Source organism: Sitodiplosis mosellana, unplaced genomic scaffold, assembly GCF_009176505.1.
Source record: "Sitodiplosis mosellana isolate CC-2019 unplaced genomic scaffold, AAFC_SMos_1.0 Smas_scaffold_6165, whole genome shotgun sequence".
In the NCBI taxonomy this organism is placed as follows: domain Eukaryota; kingdom Metazoa; phylum Arthropoda; class Insecta; order Diptera; family Cecidomyiidae; genus Sitodiplosis; species Sitodiplosis mosellana.
This window is the reverse complement of record NW_022601406.1, coordinates 2596117-2618577: the sequence shown is the minus strand read 5'-3', so window position 1 is coordinate 2618577 and position 22461 is coordinate 2596117. Positions and strand designations below refer to the sequence as shown.

The following is a 22461-nucleotide window of genomic DNA, read 5'->3' as shown; positions in this document are numbered from 1 at the left end:
GCATTCGATTTCTGTCGGACAGAGACAGAGAGACACAGAGAGGGAGAAAGAGCGTTCGCCGTACGGTTTGTTTATTGCAAATTATGGGCAGGAATAAGTTTTGCGTGTTTGCATTGATAGGGGGAATATATAGGCATCATCCGCGTATTGTTTACCGCTTTGACAAATTCATTTCGAACATGTTTTTACTGCACAACAAATGCCAGACCAAACACGATCTCAATGTGATCAGTTTCGAATTGCTTTATTACGCATCATCCGAAATTACCTGTATTCGGAATAAAAGAACTTGATTTGACTGCAGTCGAAATGAAAGTCAACTGCAGTCAATTCATGTGAACAAAAGTGATGCAGTCAATCAAACTGAGAAAAATGGCTTTTAAAAAAAACAACACAGAAGGCACATCGTCTAAATTTTTAATGACTCAAATAATAATAGATCATCTGTCATTTATAATTTTTTTTTTAACTCTCTATGGCCTGTTATTTGCCGGTTGAGAGTAACAATTTCAAACGGTTTAATTGGACTTTTCCTAACTTGACTTGCAAGTCTTTTTTTTTTGGAAAAGAAATCTGTCAAAAGTCCAGCACAAACTTAGAAAATGTAACAATTTTGAGTAGGAGGAAACTGTGTTGACATTCAATGATACCCAACACAATTGCATACACATGAAAAATGTTAAAAATCAACTATAAAACAAACTCACAAAATGATACCTTGAACACCATCCCCAAGAAGTCTTTTCTATTCATTGAAAATTTTCAACAATACATATTCAAAATTCCTCATTGAAATCAATATTCAATCGCTCGTTAGCATCCAAACTAAAAACACCGTTGAACCAACAATCCGAGGTCAATACAGCCTCAGTCATCATTTTCCCGTCCAATATGGAAAACAAAGCATGTTAAATGTACTGACAAAAAGCGCAACGAAAACAAATTATACAATATTTAGTGGGAAATAATTGATTAAGACCTTCACATCTCATAACAGGATTGATTCGTCTGGTCGCATGAATTTGTTATTTTTGCTGCCGTTTGCTCTACATAAGGTCGTTGTCGTGCGCTCATCGTAAAGCAAGGCATCATCATACACACACACACACATAGCCTTGCACACTCTCGACATTCTCCCCCTTTTATTTTGACTCATTGCTATTATTGTTGCCGGTTGTTGTATACTATGTCTAATCGAAAAATAATGCAGTCGACTCGGATATTGACTCTCTCTCTCTCTCTCTCTCTCTCTCTCTCTATTTTGCTCGCCTGATTCATTCACTGGAGTACATGGCGTGTAAAATGCGAATGGGTTTGGCCGTATTGCAAAATGATACACACAAATGTTACGTTTTTTTTTCGGTTCTGTTCCACTCTTGATGGCATATTGGTTTGATTCGCTGCGCTAAATCTACTTGTCGATTGTTTATAAAACACACTAATGTCATTTCGATTTTCGGCTTGCCAACAAAATCATTGTGTATCTTTGTATGGGCATTGTAATATTAAATTAGTTTTATCACAACACCCGATTGTAATGTGTGTGTGTGGCACTAGATATTTTATGCCAAACCAACAAATAAACCTAGTTTCACACTCTTTGGACCGCGAACGCGCATCGCACTCACTTTTTTCTGTTACAAATTCCCTATTTTACTTATTGGCACCGAATTATATTTTGAATCAAAATAAACAAATTGGAAATGCCGACCAAATCAAAAGCAAATATTCAACATCGATACATGTTAATAAACATCGAAAATTGATCCCAGGGAAATGTAAACTGTGATTAGATTCTCGCCGGATGCTAAAACGAATAATTGACGGACGCAATCATGAAAGTTTCATGTGTGTGGCTTGATTTTGAATAGATAATTGACGATTAAATCCATTAACGCAAAACGTCAGAATTGCAGCGATACAAAAAAAAACATTTACGAGCAGTGCTCGTGGAGCACCTTGATGTGAACGATTGTTTTCAGTTAGAAGTTCACAGAATTCACCCTCAAAAGTTCAAAAAATCTTTACAATTGAATTCAAAATGAATCTGTATACAATTCAATGGGGAAATGTCTAATTTCTTCAGAATTCTTAATTTTTAATCAATTTTTTTTAAAAAACAAACAAAGCAAATTAAAAAATGATTAAACATCATTAAATACCGCTGAATCAGTGTCTATAACATCGAGTGTGGTCACGTGTCTGATCTGCACATATTGCGTAGCGATTGGAAAATTTTCAAGCAACTTGTATCCAAGTGTATCCTCGTCCACTGTGTGAACTTCACACCGGTAAAAGTTCATAAAAGTCAATGTTCCTGCTCCGGTATTGCGGTGAAACAATGAACGAATGCGGCAAAGAAAAATGCAATCCACCATCGACACCGCTAAACAATATTGGTGGCGAACAATAAAAGTTGAGTCGATGGTTAATAGAAACCGATTATTATTGTTGTTGCTCACATTTTATTGTTTGTTATTAAATCGAGTATATCTATTTTCCCATTTGGGCATTATGCGTACGGCGCACGCGGTAGTCATCATCATCATCGTCGTCCTTGTCGCCATCCAATGAGTAGCTGAAACGGAATGTATCTCTTTATTAGTTTTATGCTATGTGTGTGTGTTTGTGCCGGGGTGGGTTAATCAAAATGCACTTCGTGACTCGAAAACATCACAAAAACCGATGTAAAAATTCGAAAAGACAAGCGGGAACAACCGAAAATTATTAGTTTCAAAATGCAATCGGATATATTGTTATTGGAAAGGAAATAAGTATAACATGCATTATATTATTTATTTTATTCCCACAACACATGCACAAACGACCCACACACGCCTCCCCAACACGGAGAGGCCAATCAGTTTGATTAAATTTAAATATTTAAATACAATTAGCAAGGTCACGTGACCACCACGACACGTGGACGGAGTTTTGCGATAAACATTTTTAATGCGGCTGCAATCAACCAACCATAATGAGCGAGTGAGAAAAAAAGAGAGGGAAGGAGAGAGGAACAATTTTTGTTCGTTTCGTTTCCTTGTTGTCGAAAATGAGTTGCACGCGCGATTGTGCATTGCAAAGTACCACAATTATTTTATGATGTATTCGACATAAGTGGTGTGTGTGTGTACGAGTTTGTCTGTGTATTCACCTATGTCCACAAATCGTTTTGCCAGTTTAAACAGATAAATATGCGTGTATTTGCATTCGAACGAACGTGATTATATGAATATGCCAGTAATCGAATCTGCATTGCAAGCGCGCGTGTCCACATTATCGCTTTTACTGTTACTACGTTGCTCTTATGGCATCACAGCAGCAGCAGCAGCAGTACGCTACGCTGTAAAAAGTCAATTTTCTGCACGCTGAACAAATGAAATCTTCGACATGTGTTTCATTTCATTCGCCGGCTAAGAGCAAATTGTATAAGTGCTCCGACGATGCGCTATGGGAAAATAAAACAGACAGAGACGACTTTTTTTTCTCGACAAATTTAATGAACTTGAAACCATTAAATCTTGATGTGATTTATTAATTATGGAATTTGGACACGGTTTTTTTTTGTTAAATTCTTCATTTTTTTCATTCAATTTTATTGTTTGTTTGTTTTTTTTTGACTTATTTCCAATTTGGAAATGCAATTGATTTTTTTCGCACATTTTCCTTCGAGTTTTTTGCATTTCAAAAACTATTCCTTTTCGTTATGAGAGTTAAATATAGCAAATGATTTTCAATCTTGAACAAAAAGAGGATTCCATCTCTTCTTCGTTAAAAAAAACGGAAGTAATTGCTTTACATATCTCGACGATAGAGAAAAGAATGAAGAAAAAAATGACCGAAAAGAATAAAAGATTGAATGAAATTGGAAATGAGTAAATATTGAATGGAAAACACCGAAATTTGCCACTGTATCGAATCTCATTGCATCGAATTCCCTTATTTTTACCCATTCGATGGAGATTAAGATCGATTTTATCTGTGGATAACAGAAAAAATGTGTGTACGCGTGAAAACTTGTGGTTAGAGCGTGTATATTTTCACTCCATGCTTCATTCTCTCGCTTTCTTTGAGTGCAGATACAAATCTCCGTTCGTATCTCTTTCAATGTGTACACTGGTCGAGTGTATACATTGCTTTCCGACAAAGGGTCTGAAGGCGCGCAACTACAAACACACAACGTGCGAGGCTCGCACTGTGAGAGCCAAGAAGGCAAATAAAAGACTGTCTGACGTAATAATAATGCGCGCACACACACAAACACACACACACACACACCGAATCGCATCGACGGAAAATCAGAACATATGAGTCTGGCTGCCAGCGCTGAATCTGAAGAGATAAATGATGAGCCTACATTGAAAGGATCTATTTGAAATTAGCGAGTTGCAATGCGGTTGGCCTCGGAACAAAATACACACACTCACACGCAAACACATTGGATTTGAAAATGGTCGAAGGGGAATGTTGGCAAAGTGCATTTACAGTCCCGACCATATGCACAAATAAAAACATATAATGCCAATAATAACAACGAATCTTCTTCATAATCGTAATAAAAGTAGTAGCACACAGAGATATAATGGAAATTCACCCACTTCGAGCACTCTCACTCTGTCTTTCGTTCTACCCAGATTACCACTATTACTTACATTTCGATTATAATTTTGATATAGGCTAATATTGAGCTTATTTTTTCCATTTTTTCTTCAACACCGCCACACAGCGAGTCAAGCCAACCGCTAATAAGCTACCAGGCACAAACGAATACGGGAAAAAAAATGTTATTGAAAATATGATAAGCCAGTCGATTGTTTTCCGCCCGGTTCGCATTTTTTTACCATTTATTTCGGTGTTGTATGCATAAATCGAGCCAGATGTGCAACTGCATCGCTCTCTCGTTCGTTCGCTTCCCAACATATACACGGATGTGTATTGGCGATGACCTTCTCATTTTATTTATAATCGATGTTTTGTTGCACATCTGAGGTTTATCATTCATTTTTTTTGCTGCTGCTGCTGCTGTATCGTTTCGACTGCTGCCGGTTGCCACTTTCCCTAATGCCGTAATACAACTTTATTTAGGGTTCAATCGGGCGCGCGTACGGTCGGACGTTTGTTCTTTTTTTATCTACTTTTCCAATGTATCTACAATTAAAATCGGATTTGATTTTGGTTTTGTGAATGAGCAGCTTATTATTACTTGACACCGCACCATTAGCCGGGAGAATGGAATCAATCAACCAAACATAAGATCCATTGAAAATAAAGCCCAGTCTATTGAATGCGAATCACATGAAAATATGAATGCAAACATTTCACAAAATGATACATTATGCTTCATTCAGATAAATGAATGACGGAGAAAACGAAATGCCAATTAACTGCGTACCGATTTTTGGCTTAGAAAGCCAATTTCATATGAACGCTACTGGCTTGAATTCTGTTGCGATTGTCTAATAGACAGTGTCTATGCGTAACAAGTCGCAATTTGCGACTGTCTTGAATTCGAATTCGTCAAAATATCGAAAGAGTTTTTATTGATTTGCCATGTTTTGAAACGTTTTTTGAATAAATTTTACTTGTAAATTAATTGTTTTCTTCGATTTGTTTTTCTTCTGAAAATTTCGAGGGTTTTTGTCGTGCTTTTTTCACTATTTTAGTATTTTGTCAGATTGAATAATTTCAATGTAGAATAAACTCAATAACTTCATTGGCATGCGCTAAAATTATGTTTTATTTATAAAATGGACATTAGCAATTCAAGTTATTGACCATTTAAGGAGCTAGTTACTTTCCTGGATTTACAATCACTAACCAATTCAGCTCGAATTTTCACTGGTCAACTCGGCTCGCTTATTAGAATGAGGTTGACGAGACGTAAGAAAATCGAAATGCCAGCGAATTTTCAATGATTTCTCAAATCAACGCAAGTGAATCGATGTCGGGTGGCATCAAATGTACGAAGAAAAATAAAAAAATAAATGTCTACCTCAACACAAAAATCCACATCATTTCGATAATTATATACAATTTGTTATAACACATTGTCTTTTACACCTTTCGTTATTACATTGTATGTAAGACATTCGTTCACTTAAAAACATTCGCTAATTGGTTGTTTCCTAAATTTTCTAATTTATTGCAGGCCATTATATACGAAGGACAAGACAAAAATCCGGAAATGTGTAGAGTTTTATTAACTCATGAAGTAATGTGCAGGTATGTATACAGAGAGCCATTCCAACCGCATGGATGGCAAATGTTATTATTTTCATTCATTTCAACTTCAATTGTATATATCAATTGCATTACGACAGCAAAAATGACAAAATATTTCTTTAAATGGCATCGTATTAACCTGAAAGTGAAATTGTCTTTAACCCTATCTAATTATGAACTGTTTGTAACTCGTATTTCCTTTAGTCGATGCTGTGACAAGAAAAGCTGCGGAAACCGAAACGAAACACCTTCAGATCCAGTGATTATAGATAGGTATGTACAAACGGTTTTTATATACAGCCCATTCATATTTTGGTGTTTTCGTTGGAAGCATATGCTTCTTGATAGCATCTCAAGCAACATTTTGCTTCGCCTGTTTGAGTCTAATGCAGTTGGACGTCGTTTTGATTTGGTTGGAAATGAAAAGCGGAAAATAATTTTCCAACCAATTACTTACGGTGTGTCTTGATGATGTGTTTAAGGCCATCCGCCTAATGAGATTTAAATGAAATATGACAATGTGTGTATGTGCGTTGAAGGAGTGCGAGAATGAAGGAAAATCCTCATATCATGTGTTGCAAAATGATGCAAATCACGTAAGCACGTAAGAGCGTTACAATTGTCATGGGTGGCTATGACGACGTCAACAACGATAGAAAGAAGCGAGTCCCGTACAGCAAATGGAGAAACGAAAGAAAAAAAAATTGAAAATCGAAAGTAAAAGTGAGAGTCTCTCCGTAAGAGAGACAAATGAAGAAAAATCAAATAAAATAAATCAGAGAGCGTTTTGCAAACTCTTTTTTTTTCATCTTCAAGCTCTTCGTCTCACTCTGGCTCGTTGTTGTTTTCATCATTTTTTTCGGCTGTCGTCGTTTGTCGGGAGGGCCAGAGTGCGAAAACAAAAGTGGAGAGAACATAATAAATTCCACCGCTGCTGCTCTGGCTCTGTGTGTGTGTTTTTTTTTTGCCTTTCGTTTCGCCATATGTGTTGCCTGCTCCCTCTTTCAAACTATAATAACCAATTTTCCGTCGAATTCTTCGTAAATCGATTCTCAATAAAAATGGAGTGTATTTGGAGATGCAGACATTCTATTATAATCATTATTTCAACAGTTGAGAGGAAAAAAAGCGTGCGCGCGTCATAACACGAACAAAACGAGAGAAAGAAGCAAAAACAAAACGCAAACAAAAGTAGCAGCCACTTTACACGCACACATATCTCGAGGTACATCTACACTTGCAACGTTAACATGCCAAAATCAAAAGGCAAATAACACAACGAAAAAAAAACACACGACCTGAATGAGAGTGAGAGCAGAATGGCTTGCTTGAAGGGATTGTAAGCGAAAGAAAGATAGATGAAAATAGTTGAAAACCACTTGAAAAGTCAGACCAAAAGAAACGCCAAATAAAAATTCTAATGCAAAACAAATGTCAAAATAATGTGCATGCAGAAAAATCGAATAGTGTCCCGTTTGTTTTTGTTCTTCGTCTTTCTCGTCGCTGGTTCTCCTCTCTCTCTCTCTCTCTCTCTCTCTCTTTCTCGCTTTCGTCTTGCCTGTTCATTTGTTCCGCTGTGTCTTTCGGCGTTAAAAGTTAAGGACACACACGACAAAATCGACAACACGAAAAATTCGACAATAGGAAAAGGAAATTCGTCGCTTTGGCGTTACAAAGAAAATGAAAGCTAAAAATACACACGCACAATCACATACATCTAGATATGTATATATATATATACGTATAGATATACAAAACAAAAAAAAAGGAAATAATAACAATAATAATAAGGGGCCATGTATTATGTATTCAGAATTTCCACTCATCTCTATTACGTATGCGTTTGCTCTTTCTTTTCCACAATCTCGCACTCTGTCACTCACTTTCTGTGTGTGTGAGTCGGTGTTCAGTGTTGTTGTTCGAGTTCTTGGCGGGCGAATGGCGCGCGCGAATGAACGAACAAGCGGATGAGATGCCCTTTTGCCGAATTTCACGACGTATAATAGACACAATATACCGTAACACTTTGGGTGTATATATGGAAATGCATGATTCACACAACGGATACTTCATTCGTAATGAATCTTCGAATCCCCCCTTAGAAAACACACAGCCACATCAGAGAAAAAGAGACAGAGCAACACATCAAGCAGCATCAATGAAGTGTCGAAGAAGGGAAGAGTGAACAGCAAGAAGAAGAAGAAGAAGGAAAAAAAGAATCAACATCAACACATGAAAACGGGACACAAAAACGTTACATTGATATTGGCGTTTTGCCGCTTATATACAATACACCAATTTAATTCAGCTGACTTGACGATTGACTACGTTTTTTTAGTGTCTTACAGTCGATATTTTGGTCCCAGCAGCATGCTTCGAATCCCAAAGCCACCCTCGTTTTTTTCTGTTGTTTTGCTACTGCTGCCGCTGCTGTATGTATGCCCGCTCCTCACTCTCTCTTGCTCTCCTTTTACGCGCGCGCGACCTATGTACAAATAAAAATCCGATTGTATATATAGATATCCGTCGTGTGTCTCAAATACTATTTCGAATTGAAACTTCAAATGTTATACTCTCTCTCTCTCTCTCTCTCTCTCTCTCTCTTCCGCTGATTCGGTCGTCTGCGTGCCGTTTTGTCAATGTGTCTGTGGAGCCCTTTGTGTGTGCGTGTGTATGCATGTTAGAGAGCTTGTATTAGTATACTAACATCAAACGGATTTGCTTGTGTGAACATTGTAATCTTGGTAGAGAATGTATGCAATAAACAACCGAAGCTGCAAGAATGGCGCGTATGAAAAAGACAAGTCAAATGCCGAACAAATTAAATTTTCACACCGATTAAATGTCTCAAATCAAAATGATCATCCTGTTTCGATGGAAGTTTTTTGTTCTCGATTTTTCTATACAAAAAGTTAGCGCGACGGTGCCAAGAGTCAGAGATCATTGCATTTTTGCCATCATTTTCCACAGCTATGCTTGCAGTTGATTGACTCCATACTAGTAGCCCAATTGTCACACACATACCGCTCACTTCTTCGACACACACATAAACTTTATATTACTTTCGCTTACTATGAAATGGGAAAGAGAATCTTGAAATGGATGAACAACAAAAAATGGTGTACATAGAATGTATAAAACCCTTTCGCTGAACGATTTCGAAACCAACGCGAGAGAGAGAGAGAGAGAGAAAAGTTGTTCAATAAATCCAATCGAGAACATTTCATGTGGGTCAATACGCAGCATTCTCTTGGCCATGCTAAAAGAAATGACAGAGAGGGAGTTAGAATTGAAGAAAAAAAAAACGAACCTTAAAGCCATCGATGAGCCATTTACAATCAAAAACGCTTATTTACTTTCATTAAGCCAAAGCGTATGTTTCACACTCAATATCACTTGACACTGATAAAATCATAGATTTAATTTTCGGCCTACTCATACGCTTCACGCTTAGGCACTGTCTATCTCTTTGTGTTTACATGACGACATTTTTGGCAGAAACGATGACAACGAGTTGTTTTCGACCAAAATCCAAAAGCTTTTCACCATCAAAATACACAGCATAAACTGTACCGTGCGCGTGATTTTTTTTTTTTAATGTGACGTGGTGTCCCACACATCGAGAAACAGAAAACACTCAAACAAACATAAATAGATATGTTTTGTTTCACCAATTTCGTCGATTCAATTGGGATTTTTTCAGCGAACGATTTTAAATGTTGACAAAAAAAATCGATGCATATTTTAATCAAACGCTTCGAAGAACGAAGAAAAGTAGTTAAATGAATACGAAGAACTTTGTTGTGATAAGATAAAAGACAGACAGGGATAAAATGGTTCGGATAGAAGAAAAACACACAATCTGATACAACTAAAATCCGACACAAGGTTCGAAACAACCAAAAACTTTGAAGCAAATGCTTAAAAATCATTCACAGCCTAAATGAGTGCAAAAAATCATACATAACACGATTAATCATGGCATAGTAGTAGGTTGTTGTTGTTGTAATCCTGACTGCCCACAAACCCATTGCAATTTCCAATACTTGGCAATTTAATCCATCGGTCTGATATACTAAAACTAAGACTAGATATTCCAAGCTTCATCATGTATTCGGATATTTGAACCTTTAATCGCCCAGATCAAATGGCAGTTGTCAATACTCAAAAATCGAAATTCCTTAAATTATGCCATGCGATTAATATTTGATTTTTAATGGAAATTAATGAAACTATACCCCGCATTCAATCAATTTTTCAGGAAAAATCATTATTCCATACTCTCAGCAGAGAGTTGAATTGAAAAAGGCAGGGGCAGAGTCAATTGAATCTAAAAAAAGCGAAAATTTCAAAGAACTTCGACGAAAAAGCGTGTATTTTTGTTTGGTCTTAATTTTTCAACTTCGTTTTATATGCTCGAATTTTTCCGTTTCCTTCGGCTTGAGTTTTTTCGTTTCTCTCCGGCTTGAACTCCGCAACGCTCTCTCTCTCTCTCATTTTGAGTAGACGGCAAAACTTTGGCAAACAGTGTTAAGCAGCTCAATGGCAGTCAAAGTCAAAAACATGCTTTTAATCGGTCAAACCATACATTCAGTCGGTGTCGCTCACTCCTGTTCGCGTTCGAAGAGTCAAGTGTCCGGGTTAATTGTTCGAAATGGTCATTAATATCGATGCGACAAATGTGTAGATATGTAAAAAGACGGCCAATAGTTATTTGAACTATTAATTTATTGAATGCAAAGGTGATTCAACAACATTCGATACATTTGCTACATCGATGTTTTCCCGCAGCAGCAACAGCAGCGAACAACAAACAGCACACGGTGGCCGCTGTGACGTGTCATCGTCGTCGTTGTCGTCGTTGTTGTTTTCGTGTGTGCATATTGTGTGTGTCTAAAGCGGCTCCAAATATTTTATTTATATGTATTTTCCACGTTGTTGTTAACTTGGTTAACAAGTTCTGTTTTCATTGTCGTTTTACCACCCTCAGACAAGTATCAAACATAGTGTTGTCATGGATATACACATCCATGTCTGATTCTTTTTTATGGCACAGCAAACACACACACACACACTATACAGGGTGTGCAATCGAATTATGTAGATAAGTTTTATTTTGTGTTCGGGCTTTTTTCCCGGTTGCGAATGCGGTTTGAAAGACGAGAAATGCCAACAAAAATAGCGACAAATCCACATTGTACGGCTGCTTTCTGCCTGTTGTCGCTCTCTGCCTGCTGTCAATGTAATCAATGTGTGTGCCGACAGGCAAATTGTACACCCTATAATCGACACGCTACCTTCGCAACTACGTATTATATAAAAAGCACACAAATACAAAAGAATCAAGTCAAAAAGTAAGGATATAGTCGAAGAATATGTGTGGAACCTTTCTTTTTTGCCTTTCTTTCGACTTTTGTCAATATATCCCATTGACGATGGTAGTGGTGGTGGTGGTGGCCGTCAAGAAGAAAACGTTCTTGTCGTCGTCATGTGCCCAGACCCTTCACTATACCGATTCGGGGAGAAAACGGCAACGCGAGCAAGTAAGAAAGCAAGAAAAGGATGCAACCAAATAAAATATATGAGAAAAGGGGAATTCGAAATGTTTCACGAATTGTTTTGTTTCATTTACGTATGCATCACGAAGAGCCGCATAAATACTGTGCCAAAAATCATGTAGGGAACGAAAAGAAGTAGCAAGCGAAAAAAAATGGCAGAAAACTGATACTTGTGTGTGTGTACATAAGTTGGGAACATTGTTTTGACGACAAAATTGCACGGCATTAATTTTTCAACCAAACCCACTGCTGAATGTTATGATACTGTATGCATTTGAATATTTCCTGCAAATGATTGACGACTATGGCTTAAGAGATAGATTTTATATTGCAAATTTACCATTAGTCAGCCTATTTTGCCAATCGAATAATGGAGTCATAACGCCCCGGACGGACAGTATACTCCAATATAAAAGAAAACACAGAAGCATGCTGTCCGTCCGAGGCGTTATGACCGCCACCCGAATAATGGAAGAAAACTGTCACAAATATAATTTTATGATTTTGCGTACTTGTTTCACATTTTGTGTTGCATCGGCCAATTTTTTGTGCTGTACTTAGCATCGGTATCAATGTTCAAGCTCCATGAGTGGTTGTGCTTCATAAGTTGTTGCGACTAACATTTTTCTCATAAAAATCATTCAAATTCCGTAATAATTGCACATTCCCCCTACCTAATTAGAAAAAAATATGCCCCACCATGGTGTACACTGGCGTTGATTTTTGAAAAACCGATGATAAAATGTGGACAAAAAAGAAAAATTAATCGTAAAACATTCACGGTGCAAAAAATAAAATAAATAGTAACGTTATTTCAATGCTAATGATTGACAATGTGACGAAATGTGAATTTTCAAGCGAACGAGAATGAGAGAGAAAAAAGATTGTTCTATCGCATCTAATCATGTGTCTTTTCTGTGTTCTCTCAACAATAAGATGACAAAATTGGCATAAAAGTCAAGTGGTCGCAGTCATTCTGTTAGCATTGAATCGCGCAAATAAATCCAATTAATAATGTGTGTCGCATGAACGCAACAACAGAGAGATGAAGCGGCCGCAACAAAACTAAGATGCTTTGCTTGTGTATTAACAAGCTGAATGAAGCACGGCGAACAATGCGAACAGTAGCGTTAACAACAACTACAACAACAATAACAGCAGCAGCAACAGCAATGATAACAGTGGCAAAAGCAACGACGATGGAGAGTAGAAGGAAAAAAAATCTACGACCGAAGCAGGAAAAACGATGTAAAAACACAGAAAGTCAACAATCAAATGGAGAGCATCGAGATACGTGAATCTATAACGTAGTATCCTCTCCGTGTCATTCATCCTTATAGCATGCTCGCCGACAAGCTACTTTTCTTATATGTATATAAAAACCCGGGTGAAAATTTAAATATTCGTTGGAATATCGTTGTGTGTGTTGACGATTGATACAAAGACCGAGAGAGAGAGAGAGAGAGAGAGAGAGAGAGTAGCTCCACGCAACTGGAGCAGTGAATTTCATATTTTTGTCATTGGGGCACACATGTATCCTCTACGTATATGGGTGTGCAGCGACAAGAGATGAAAAGTCAAAGATATAAAGACGTACTGCACTAGCAATGAACGAACGACTGACGACAACGACGAAAAAAATGCTCATACAATTAAGGAAATTTCGTTCAATTTAAGCGTATAAAAGTTTCAATGTGCTTTTTTCGCTCATCGTTTCACTTCCACAAGGTAATGGATCATACCGGGGGCCCGAAATGAATATAATACGCGTGCCGTTTAGTGGCAAACGCGCTCTCATTCCACCGAGAAAAAGAAGAAGAAGCAGTAGCAGCAAAAAACCTATCACTGATACTGATTTTCTATGATTTGACTGTCAAGCGTGGACCATAATAAATGTTGATACACAATTAAACGAATACGCTGGGATTATTTGTTCATTTTTTTTCTGTTTCGCTTGCTTCGCATCGCTTCTCCTCTTTCTTTCTCTCTCTCTCTCTCTCTCTCTCTCTCTCTCTCTCTCTCTCTCTCTTGCCCTTTTTCGCGTACTTGTTGTGTTTGTCAACTGGTGTGCCGTTCAGTGTGGTTTAGCTGTGCTACGTGTGGTGCATGCTCTTGTTTAAATAGTGATACGCCTGTGAGTCTGGCCAAGTTTGTGGTCTTCGTTCATTGCTGTTGCTACTGCTACTGTTGCTGCTATGATTTCAATTGCCAAGGTTTTATATCCACTTTTGAAGTGTGTCATCGGTTCTCTTTTTTTTGCGTTATTTGATTTCGTTTCGCTTCATTGCTTTACTATCGACTTACAAGTGTCATTTATAGTTTACGTGCTTATCGCTGTCGTTTGCCACCGACTGCTCAATAAAGCCAAATGGAATTGCGGTATTTCAAGTGCATTGTTTGTGTCTAATTAAACTAATATCATTAATTTTCGGACATTGATAGCAACAGAAAAAATTACGCGCTTTTTCTTTCTCTTCTGCTCTTTCCCTCTCACTGTCTCTCTCTCTCTCTCTCTCTTTCTTCCTTTCTTTCTCTCTGATTGTATCTCTCGACATTTTTCTTCTCTTATCATTTAAATTGGCTGCATTCCGATTGCATCACACTAAAATTGTGGCACCGTGTTCAATATGAAATTGTAAATTATGTCAGCTTGTGGAATGCGTAAAGCAGTATAAAATGGCAAATATTTAATGAGTTTCACCTTTGCTTTATCAATCTCTTCGTGTCTATTCGATGTGGACACGAGAGCGCGCGTGATCACTCTCTACGCACCCATTCGCTTCACTTTCAACCCAACGATGTGATCTTTTTTATTCATTTTTTTTTCAAAGAAAACAGAAAAAAAACAATCCCAAAGTACAATGAAACCATTTTCCATGATAAATCTTTATTCGCCCCAGAGCTGCGGAATTGAATGTTATTGCTGTTGTTTGGCGTGCATGTTTAAATAAATTAATAAATACATATTTGAATCACTGGCCACTTATTTTGCGCCGCGGTAAAACAATGCGAAAGCTGCTTTTGTAGCTCTTTGTTCAAAGCCGTGTGCCAGCCGCACAAGCCTGAGTTGTGCTGGGCTATAGAGAGAGAGAGAGAGAGAGAGAGAGAGAGAGAGAGAGAGAGAGAGAGAAAGAGAGAGAGAGAGAGATCCGTAGACAGCACACGGTCGAAGAGGAAGAAGAACGGTTCGGCTTCTGACGTTCTCTATTCTATTCTTTGCCATCGTTGTGTGTTGCCTATTATGTCTTTGCCTATACTCATCATCTATTTTGTCGGAACTCGTCACTCGCAATGACACACATGAGTTCATCATTATTTCTATTTGTCGTATTTCTTGAGGCATTCAATGACCGGCAAACTCACACATACCGCAAAAATTCACTATTTTCCATTATTTGCAAATTTACGATGTTTCAATGCGCGCACCACTTGAAATACAGTTCAAGGAAAAATTAAAGCAACAGCGTATAAAGCTCAAGAATTTTGTTGTTGCTTCTTTTTCTTTCATTCAATTGAATGAATGTGCTCACGAAACGAATGCAGTGAATTTTCAGGAAGAGCAAACGAATGCGACACACACGCGCGCACCAGCGCGAAAATGCAAAAAGTTCGGTGAACGAACGGCACACGGCTGCCGAAAATTTCCATCACACACATAGCTGCCGTTGTTGCTGCTGCAACAGGCTGCGCGCATAGCCGCATAGTAGTGGAAAACTTTTTTGTTTATGACGTTCCTTTAAGATAAGCAATGTGCTCGGCTGTTCGGTTGACATTTGATGTTCCATCGTAAATATGGATATCTTTTGTTTTGAACCAAGATTTGTTTTTATGGTCTTCAACCGTCATGGTTTTCATTGTTTACACACGACACACACACACACACATCCAGTAGAATAGCAAAAATGATCCGTGTTGGAACCATGGATCATGGATGGCAAAACGTAGCCGCAATAATAATCATCATCCAAATGAGGAGTAGAAAAACACACCGCTCGATAAATAAACATCATACCATAAAAATTGAATAAAATAAATAGTTCTGTTTCCAATTGTACGCGCTCGCGCACATACACACACACACACGAAACGAACGCACAGACCAAAAATAAAAAGAAGAGGACAACAAAAAATATATTGATCACGTATAAAATGCAATTCGAATTGCAATTGCACGCCAATAGTTTTGTGTGTCGGCAATTTCATAAACGTGTCTCTTTCGTGTCGTTCATTCGTTTAGCTATGCTTTTTTCTCTCTCTCTACTGTAACTGACGTTAAATGTAGTCAAGCGGTGACAGGAGCTCGTATCTGTGTTTGCGTGTGTCATGCTTTTCAAATATGAATGATGTTCCGCCGCTGAGAGAGCAATTGCTCGATGAGCTGATGCTGTTGCTGCCTTCCAATGATCAAAGTAAATATTCGAAAACTAAGATCGAAATAACTAACGTGCGGGCTCGGGCGCGCGTATAAGGCGAGCGATCGACAGGAAGGACAATAATCACAAAATATGTAAATAAAACCGGTAGAAGCAGCGCAGCATAGAGAGAGCACATACAAAAATCAACGGACCTTCGGCGCGTGCGACAACATATGAAACAATGATTTCGAAATTATTAGCAACTCTTTCTATCTCCTTACTATGCCAACAATATCGATTGCTGCTGAAATATGTCCCCGTGTGTATGTGTGTGTGTGTGTCCAACATTCAAATGAATATTTCATTTCAATCTCAATCGATGACTATGAAAATAAAAATTCTTCGCGTCCAGAGAATGTGCCATCATCATCAACATCATCGACGAGAGTGATGAAAACGAAACAAAAGCGAACCAAAATGCCGAAGTTACAAATGAATTATTGATTTTTTTTTAGTTCCTCAATTTGATTGTATTAAACATGAGTGAGAGGCTACTTGATTTCAGACGTCGATTTCCAAAACAACGACACATACACCACTTTTGTCGTGAATCGAATACAATTTTCCAAAATCGACGAACCAACAATGAGAATTGACATGGAATTGAAATTCTAGTAATCTGAACCAATGAGCAAGAAATTACTTCAACAGTTTATATATATATATCTGTACTTTTCAAGATTGGCTTATGAATGTGTGTATCCTAGTTAAATGACTCCTTTCGCCCAAATGCGACTCACTCTTACTCAGTCTTTCTCCTTTTTCTTGCTCTTTCTCCCTCTCTCTCTCATACACTCTCACTCGTTCACTTGCTCTCGCTCACTCTTTTGCCTTAACTCCGGCCATAATCTCCGTACCAAAATCAAATGTACCGTTCGAATAACCCAGTCAATTTATTTTTATTAAGAAAAATCTAGGATCAATGATATATCGAAAATCCGGTGCCATACATTCTTCGTAACCGATAATCTCCACCACTCGCATTCTCATTCTCAGTCTCTCTCTCTCTCTCTCTCTCTCTCTCTCTCACTCTAAAAATGAACTCACACAACGTGCATGCTTTTCCATATTCCATCTTATATTGTTACATTACTATCTCTCTGTCGCTACACAAGCACCAAGCAAAGCAGTTCAATTGATTTTGTCGCAGATATTTTCGATTTTGTATATAACAACCAAAGAAACATCTATCATGCTTATTCAATGGAATGACCCCGGATAATTTGTACCGTCTATGCACACATTTCTCTCTCACTCTTCTCTCTAATAATAATGAACAAACGCAACTACTCATAAATTCATCGAAAATTAGCCGGATTGTACAAGGTCCTTCGTAGGAAACATAACAAAAATTATCAGCAAAGACGATTCAAATCTCCGTCAAAGACTTCATCAACACAGCTTGAATTTATGTACCGGAAATTATTGAGATTTTCGGAATGAATTGTTGAAATGGCTCTATTTTCTCCAAAAAAAAAACATTTTACCTTGAATTTTTCTTCGATTGTTTTTTTCACATTTCTTCTCAATATTTTCCGTCTATTTCTATAGTTTTTCATCTTCAAAAATGTTTATTCACTCGAAATGATATTGGTTGTTGGCGAACAGAGTTTCACTTTTGATTTTCTTGTTTCTTCTTTTCACTTTCACATATTTTTCATCGGCGTCTTTTGTCATATGGTTGCTATCGATACATTTTGTCGGTAGAACCAGAAAAAAACCAAAGGCCTCGAGGCATTGCGCACCAAATGGCTCGCACTATTTTTAGTCATTCGCCTCCTTCACAAATCGGACATAGTATTTGCGATTTTGTCTTCGGAAAAAGAGTGAAAAAAAACCGAACGCAAAACGATTTGATGTGGTCAATCACCTGTGAGTGTCGTATGCACACCGATCGATTCCAATGAATTTGAAATTGAAGGAGAAAAGAAAAAGTTAAAGAAGAAAGAAAAAGTGACCAACGATGCATGTTCAATTTCACAATGAATGTGAATCGTCGCCGTTGTCGTTGTCGTCGTCGTCAATTGGAAATGATGCATTTGAAAAAGTTGTAATATGATAATGTGAGCAAAACGACTTGCGTAATATTCGATTTGTCCATTGTGTGATGCGTTAGTACATAAAAACCGGCTCGTCTCCCGTTCTCTCACTCTTAGGTTGCTCTTTCGCCTTCGCCATAGAGCCCGGTTGCTGTGCATGTATGTAAATAGGGCGGCATCGAATCAGTAATTTTATTTGAGTTCGTATTGTGTTGTTTACGAAGAATCATTCGTTAGCTACATATGTATAGTTTACCGGTGCGAGAGCCTAAAGTCCTGTACATATTTACTTCGTTTAAAACACCAGAGATGCCCAGGGGGAAACATCTGTTCGAAAAAGTGCGAGAGAGTGTGTGTGTTTTTTTTCGGCTTCTGTTTCTGTTGATAGTCGTCATTCGACTGATACTGCAGTGTCTTGCTTCTGGTTGCATTTGTATTTAAAACGAATATAGTAGCAACGAGGACGAGCCCTCCAAAATCGATGCTTTGCAACAACAAGAGCAACAATAACAGGGCAAGAGAGAGAGAGAGAGAAAGAGAGAGAGAGAGAGAGAGAGAGAAATGAGAGAAGGAAAAAAAATCAGAACCGCATCTCACATTGCATAGCGTCAAGTACCCATTCATATGCTCAAAATAAAACACCCTCTTTACATAAACCAACAATAGCAAACAATCTACGTAAACACACTCACTCACACATACATACAATAAAAAGGGACATAGAAGAGCGAAAAAAAAGTGAGTGCGCGTTGTAAACGCACCGGCATCACATCGAAAATAACGAAATTTATTCTTTTTTATTATTATTAATTATTATTGGGTACATATTAAACCATTTGTGTGTTCAATGTTCATATTCTGGCGTCTGATTATTAACAACGATTTTTTTTCCAATGCCACCAACCGTTCGATTGACGAACAAGATAGAGATACATGTGTGCATGATTCGCTTTTTTGTTCGCTCTTGAGCTCTCGACAGGAAATATGATTCCGCTCCCGAGAATGGGGTGCATTTATTTTAATCGCTTAGCAAAGAATTTTCACCATTGACTATGGGTCAAAATGGGTGGTGCACGTTGACACATTTATACAGTGGATTCGGTGTGCCTAAACACCAACCGATGAAAACACTTGACGATTAAACGATCGAAACGAATATCCACTTGTAATTTACTTCCGAATTTCATTTCCGCTTACAATTTGCAACGGATCACTCAACGAATTCCGGAATTCGAAAGAATGGCAAGAAATTGGCTATTATTGCTCAACAATACCGGGATATTTCATTGATTGGTTGCCTCAATTTGAAGCAAAGTCAAAAATTCGATTCATTTTTCGAACTCTAATGGGAAAAAAACTCTCTTTTTCCCAAAACTGCTGACTTGTTCTCAATATTTTCCACTTCATTTCTTTTACAATTACGTATAATAAACTATTTTCGTTCCTTGGACATCATTATGAGCGATATAGTGTCTTTGCTGAATGAATCGTTGGACGACTCGAATCTTCCTTTGACTTCGATGACTCCATAAATTCATTAAGACTTCGTTAAAACTAAAAACATTTAAATGTGAACGGTAAAAAAATGTCACCATTCCTGTTGGGTGACAAAAACGAAAACGAAAAAAATCAACAACAACAACCACATTAAAGCTAACCAAATATGGTCTAGGAAAGTCTAATTGAAAGCAGTCTATAAATAGTGTTGCACACTTTAACCGACCACGATCACCGAAATATTAACAGTTCTGGGTGTTAACGCCAGAGTTTACGATCGTTTAATACCATTTTTTATGATGTTCAAGATTTTTAGTGAAACCATTCCACTGAAATGAGAGGAACTGTCCATTCAGGAAGTAAAATGTGCCGCTTGTAACTTTATTGATGTCAACACCAACATGCATTGACTTATAAGGGGGATCAATTATGTCGAGCAACTGTATACGATCCATATAAATAAATGAATTCTGAAAACCATTCAATATAATGAGAACGGAAAATGTTTGAAAGTTTCTCTTCACACATTTCCCATCATCATCGTCATTACAGTTGTTGTGTTAATCGCTTAGTTATTATGTAGCCAAAAATGAACTTGGGTAATTTCTCTAATTTTATTCTATGTTTTTTCTCGTTCTGTTCCAGATTTTTCCTCAAATTCTTCTTAAAATGTAATCAAAATTGTTTGAAAAATGCTGGAAACCCACGAGACATGCGAAGATTTCAAGTGAGTTGTGTATTCTTTTTTCTTCTTGATCTCTGGCTGTTCGTAAATATTTGTTTAGGTTGTATATCAGTCGGAGGTAGGTGGTCGAAGATTAACATTGGTGCATTTTTTATGTTTGGTTGTGGCGAACCATTATAAAAGGCGAAAATATTACTTGGTTCGATGTTTCTGTCCGTTTCAAAATTAAATTTAATGTTACCATGGGACTGCGATTGAAGAAGAAGAAGAAGACCACCGGCCAACATTACCATCAAGCGCTGCCGTCGAAAAATGCGCCCTGTTGGAACTATCGGTGAAGCTGGAAAAATTTGCGAGCTAGTTTCGACTCATCCCACCCACTATCGTGATGATATCGGTCAAAGCGAGAGAGAGAGAGAGAGAGAGAGAGAAATGTAACCCGAAAAATGCGCTCGTATCCACCATCCAAAATTAATGGTTATATATTTGCGTTCGACGGAAATTCACATTTTCTATGCCACAATGCTCGATTAATGCGCATTTTGGTCAATAATCGTAACCAATTTGTAGCCGAGGCGAAAACGAGAATGAGTAAAAAAACGACGACGACGACGACGACGACGACGACAACGAACGGCGCAAGATTTATTTCTTTTGCAAAATTCCGGCATTGCAAGCAGAAAATCGAGTAATCGATAGTGTGGATTTACTTTCTTGTCGTTTTTTTGTTCACTCTCTCTCTCTCTCTCTTTCTCTCTCTCTCTCTCTCTCTCTCTCTCTCTCTCTCTCTCTCTCTTCATTCGTACATCCCGTTAACTATCACATATGCTCAGTTATCCATTTTGGTCTTTGGGATCGGGTTCGTTTTTTTTCCTCGTTCTGTTCCTCCTCGTGTCTTTGTTCGTTCTCTAAATTACCCATCGCAAGCATATTTCGCCGTTAAAATGGACACATTGCCAAGGATATCGCGCCATAGCATAAATATATATTAATGTTGGATTATCGTATTTCATCGCTTTCTTTGAAGTCTCCTGAAAAATTATTCGAGCTCTCTCTTTCTTAGTTTCCGTCTTTCTCTCTTGATGTGTTTCAACCCTTATTTTGTTTCTAAACCAAACACTGTCTTTCTCTCTCTCTCTCTCTCTCTCTCTCTCCCGCACAGGTGGTAATTGCAACACAAGTTTCAGTCGAAGGTCCACTGATGGCCATCTCCGATCAAATGTTTGTGCACAACAATTCGAAGCATGGGCGACGAGCCAAGCGATTGGACGCAAGCGATGGTACATCACCGTTATCAATTTCACATCCATTGGCTCCAGACAGTACGTACGATGGTCTGTGTTTTTTTTACGTATTCGTTTTTTCCCGTACACCAACAGAAAAAAATCAGTTATTTTGCGTCGAGAGCTTCATTTTTGTTTTGCTATATCATGAACACACCACAAAAACTCAATTCATTTTGATTTTACTCTTGATTTTGATCTAAATCTTTTCGTGTGGTTGTTGTTGTCGATACATTCAATGTTAAAATGTTTTTATATATTTTTTTTTTCAAAATCATTCGTTTATTATTTGGTACACATACATCGCGAGAGATTAAGTCAAATTTCATCAAGCCAAAGTACAAGTTCTCAACATCACAATCGCTTTCAACAGTGTTGAATCAATACGCTCTCCTGTTGGATGCTGTCATGTCATCACTGGCACATTTTCCATTGGTTTGACGCGGTTCGACTTAACCTTTCCATCAAATGCAACTGTCTGGCCTCTGTATTCGGTATCAATAACACAAATTTTTCACACGGTCCGTCCATTGGAATAGGTCTCTACCCACCGATGCCTGTTGCAACACCGTGTATAAAAGCAATATCACCAACTGAAGGATGGACCATCGGCGGTGCACAAGTTATCATTGTCGGCGATAATTTTTTTGATGGCCTACAAGTCGTATTCGGAACAATGCTCGTATGGAGTGAGGTAAATTACACACACACACATATATATGAATGTCCGAGAATGAAAACGCAACTTCTATTCACAACACA

The 22461-nt window shown here is 37.8% G+C and overlaps 1 protein-coding gene across 9 annotated transcripts in view; it reads left to right on the top strand.

Moving 5' to 3' along the window:
- Positions 1 to 22461, top strand: part of LOC129574594 (transcription factor collier) — a 38366-nt gene that overhangs the window by 9515 nt on the left and 6390 nt on the right. For 5 of the 9 annotated variants that reach the window (XR_008688708.1, XR_008688705.1, XR_008688706.1 and 2 more), the window contains 5 exons: positions 6149 to 6222; positions 6427 to 6495; positions 20377 to 20458; positions 21579 to 21750; positions 22239 to 22393. Coding sequence is in view for 3 of the 9 variants with exons in the window: in XM_055456791.1 (XP_055312766.1) it covers positions 6149 to 6222; positions 6427 to 6495; positions 20377 to 20458; positions 21579 to 21750; positions 22239 to 22393 (552 nt within the window). In the remaining 6 variants the exon portion in view is untranslated. The remainder of the gene's footprint in view (positions 1 to 6148; positions 6223 to 6426; positions 6496 to 20376; positions 20459 to 21578; positions 21751 to 22238; positions 22394 to 22461) is intronic. The other 4 variants (XR_008688710.1, XM_055456793.1, XR_008688709.1 and 1 more) reach the window with 2 other exon arrangements.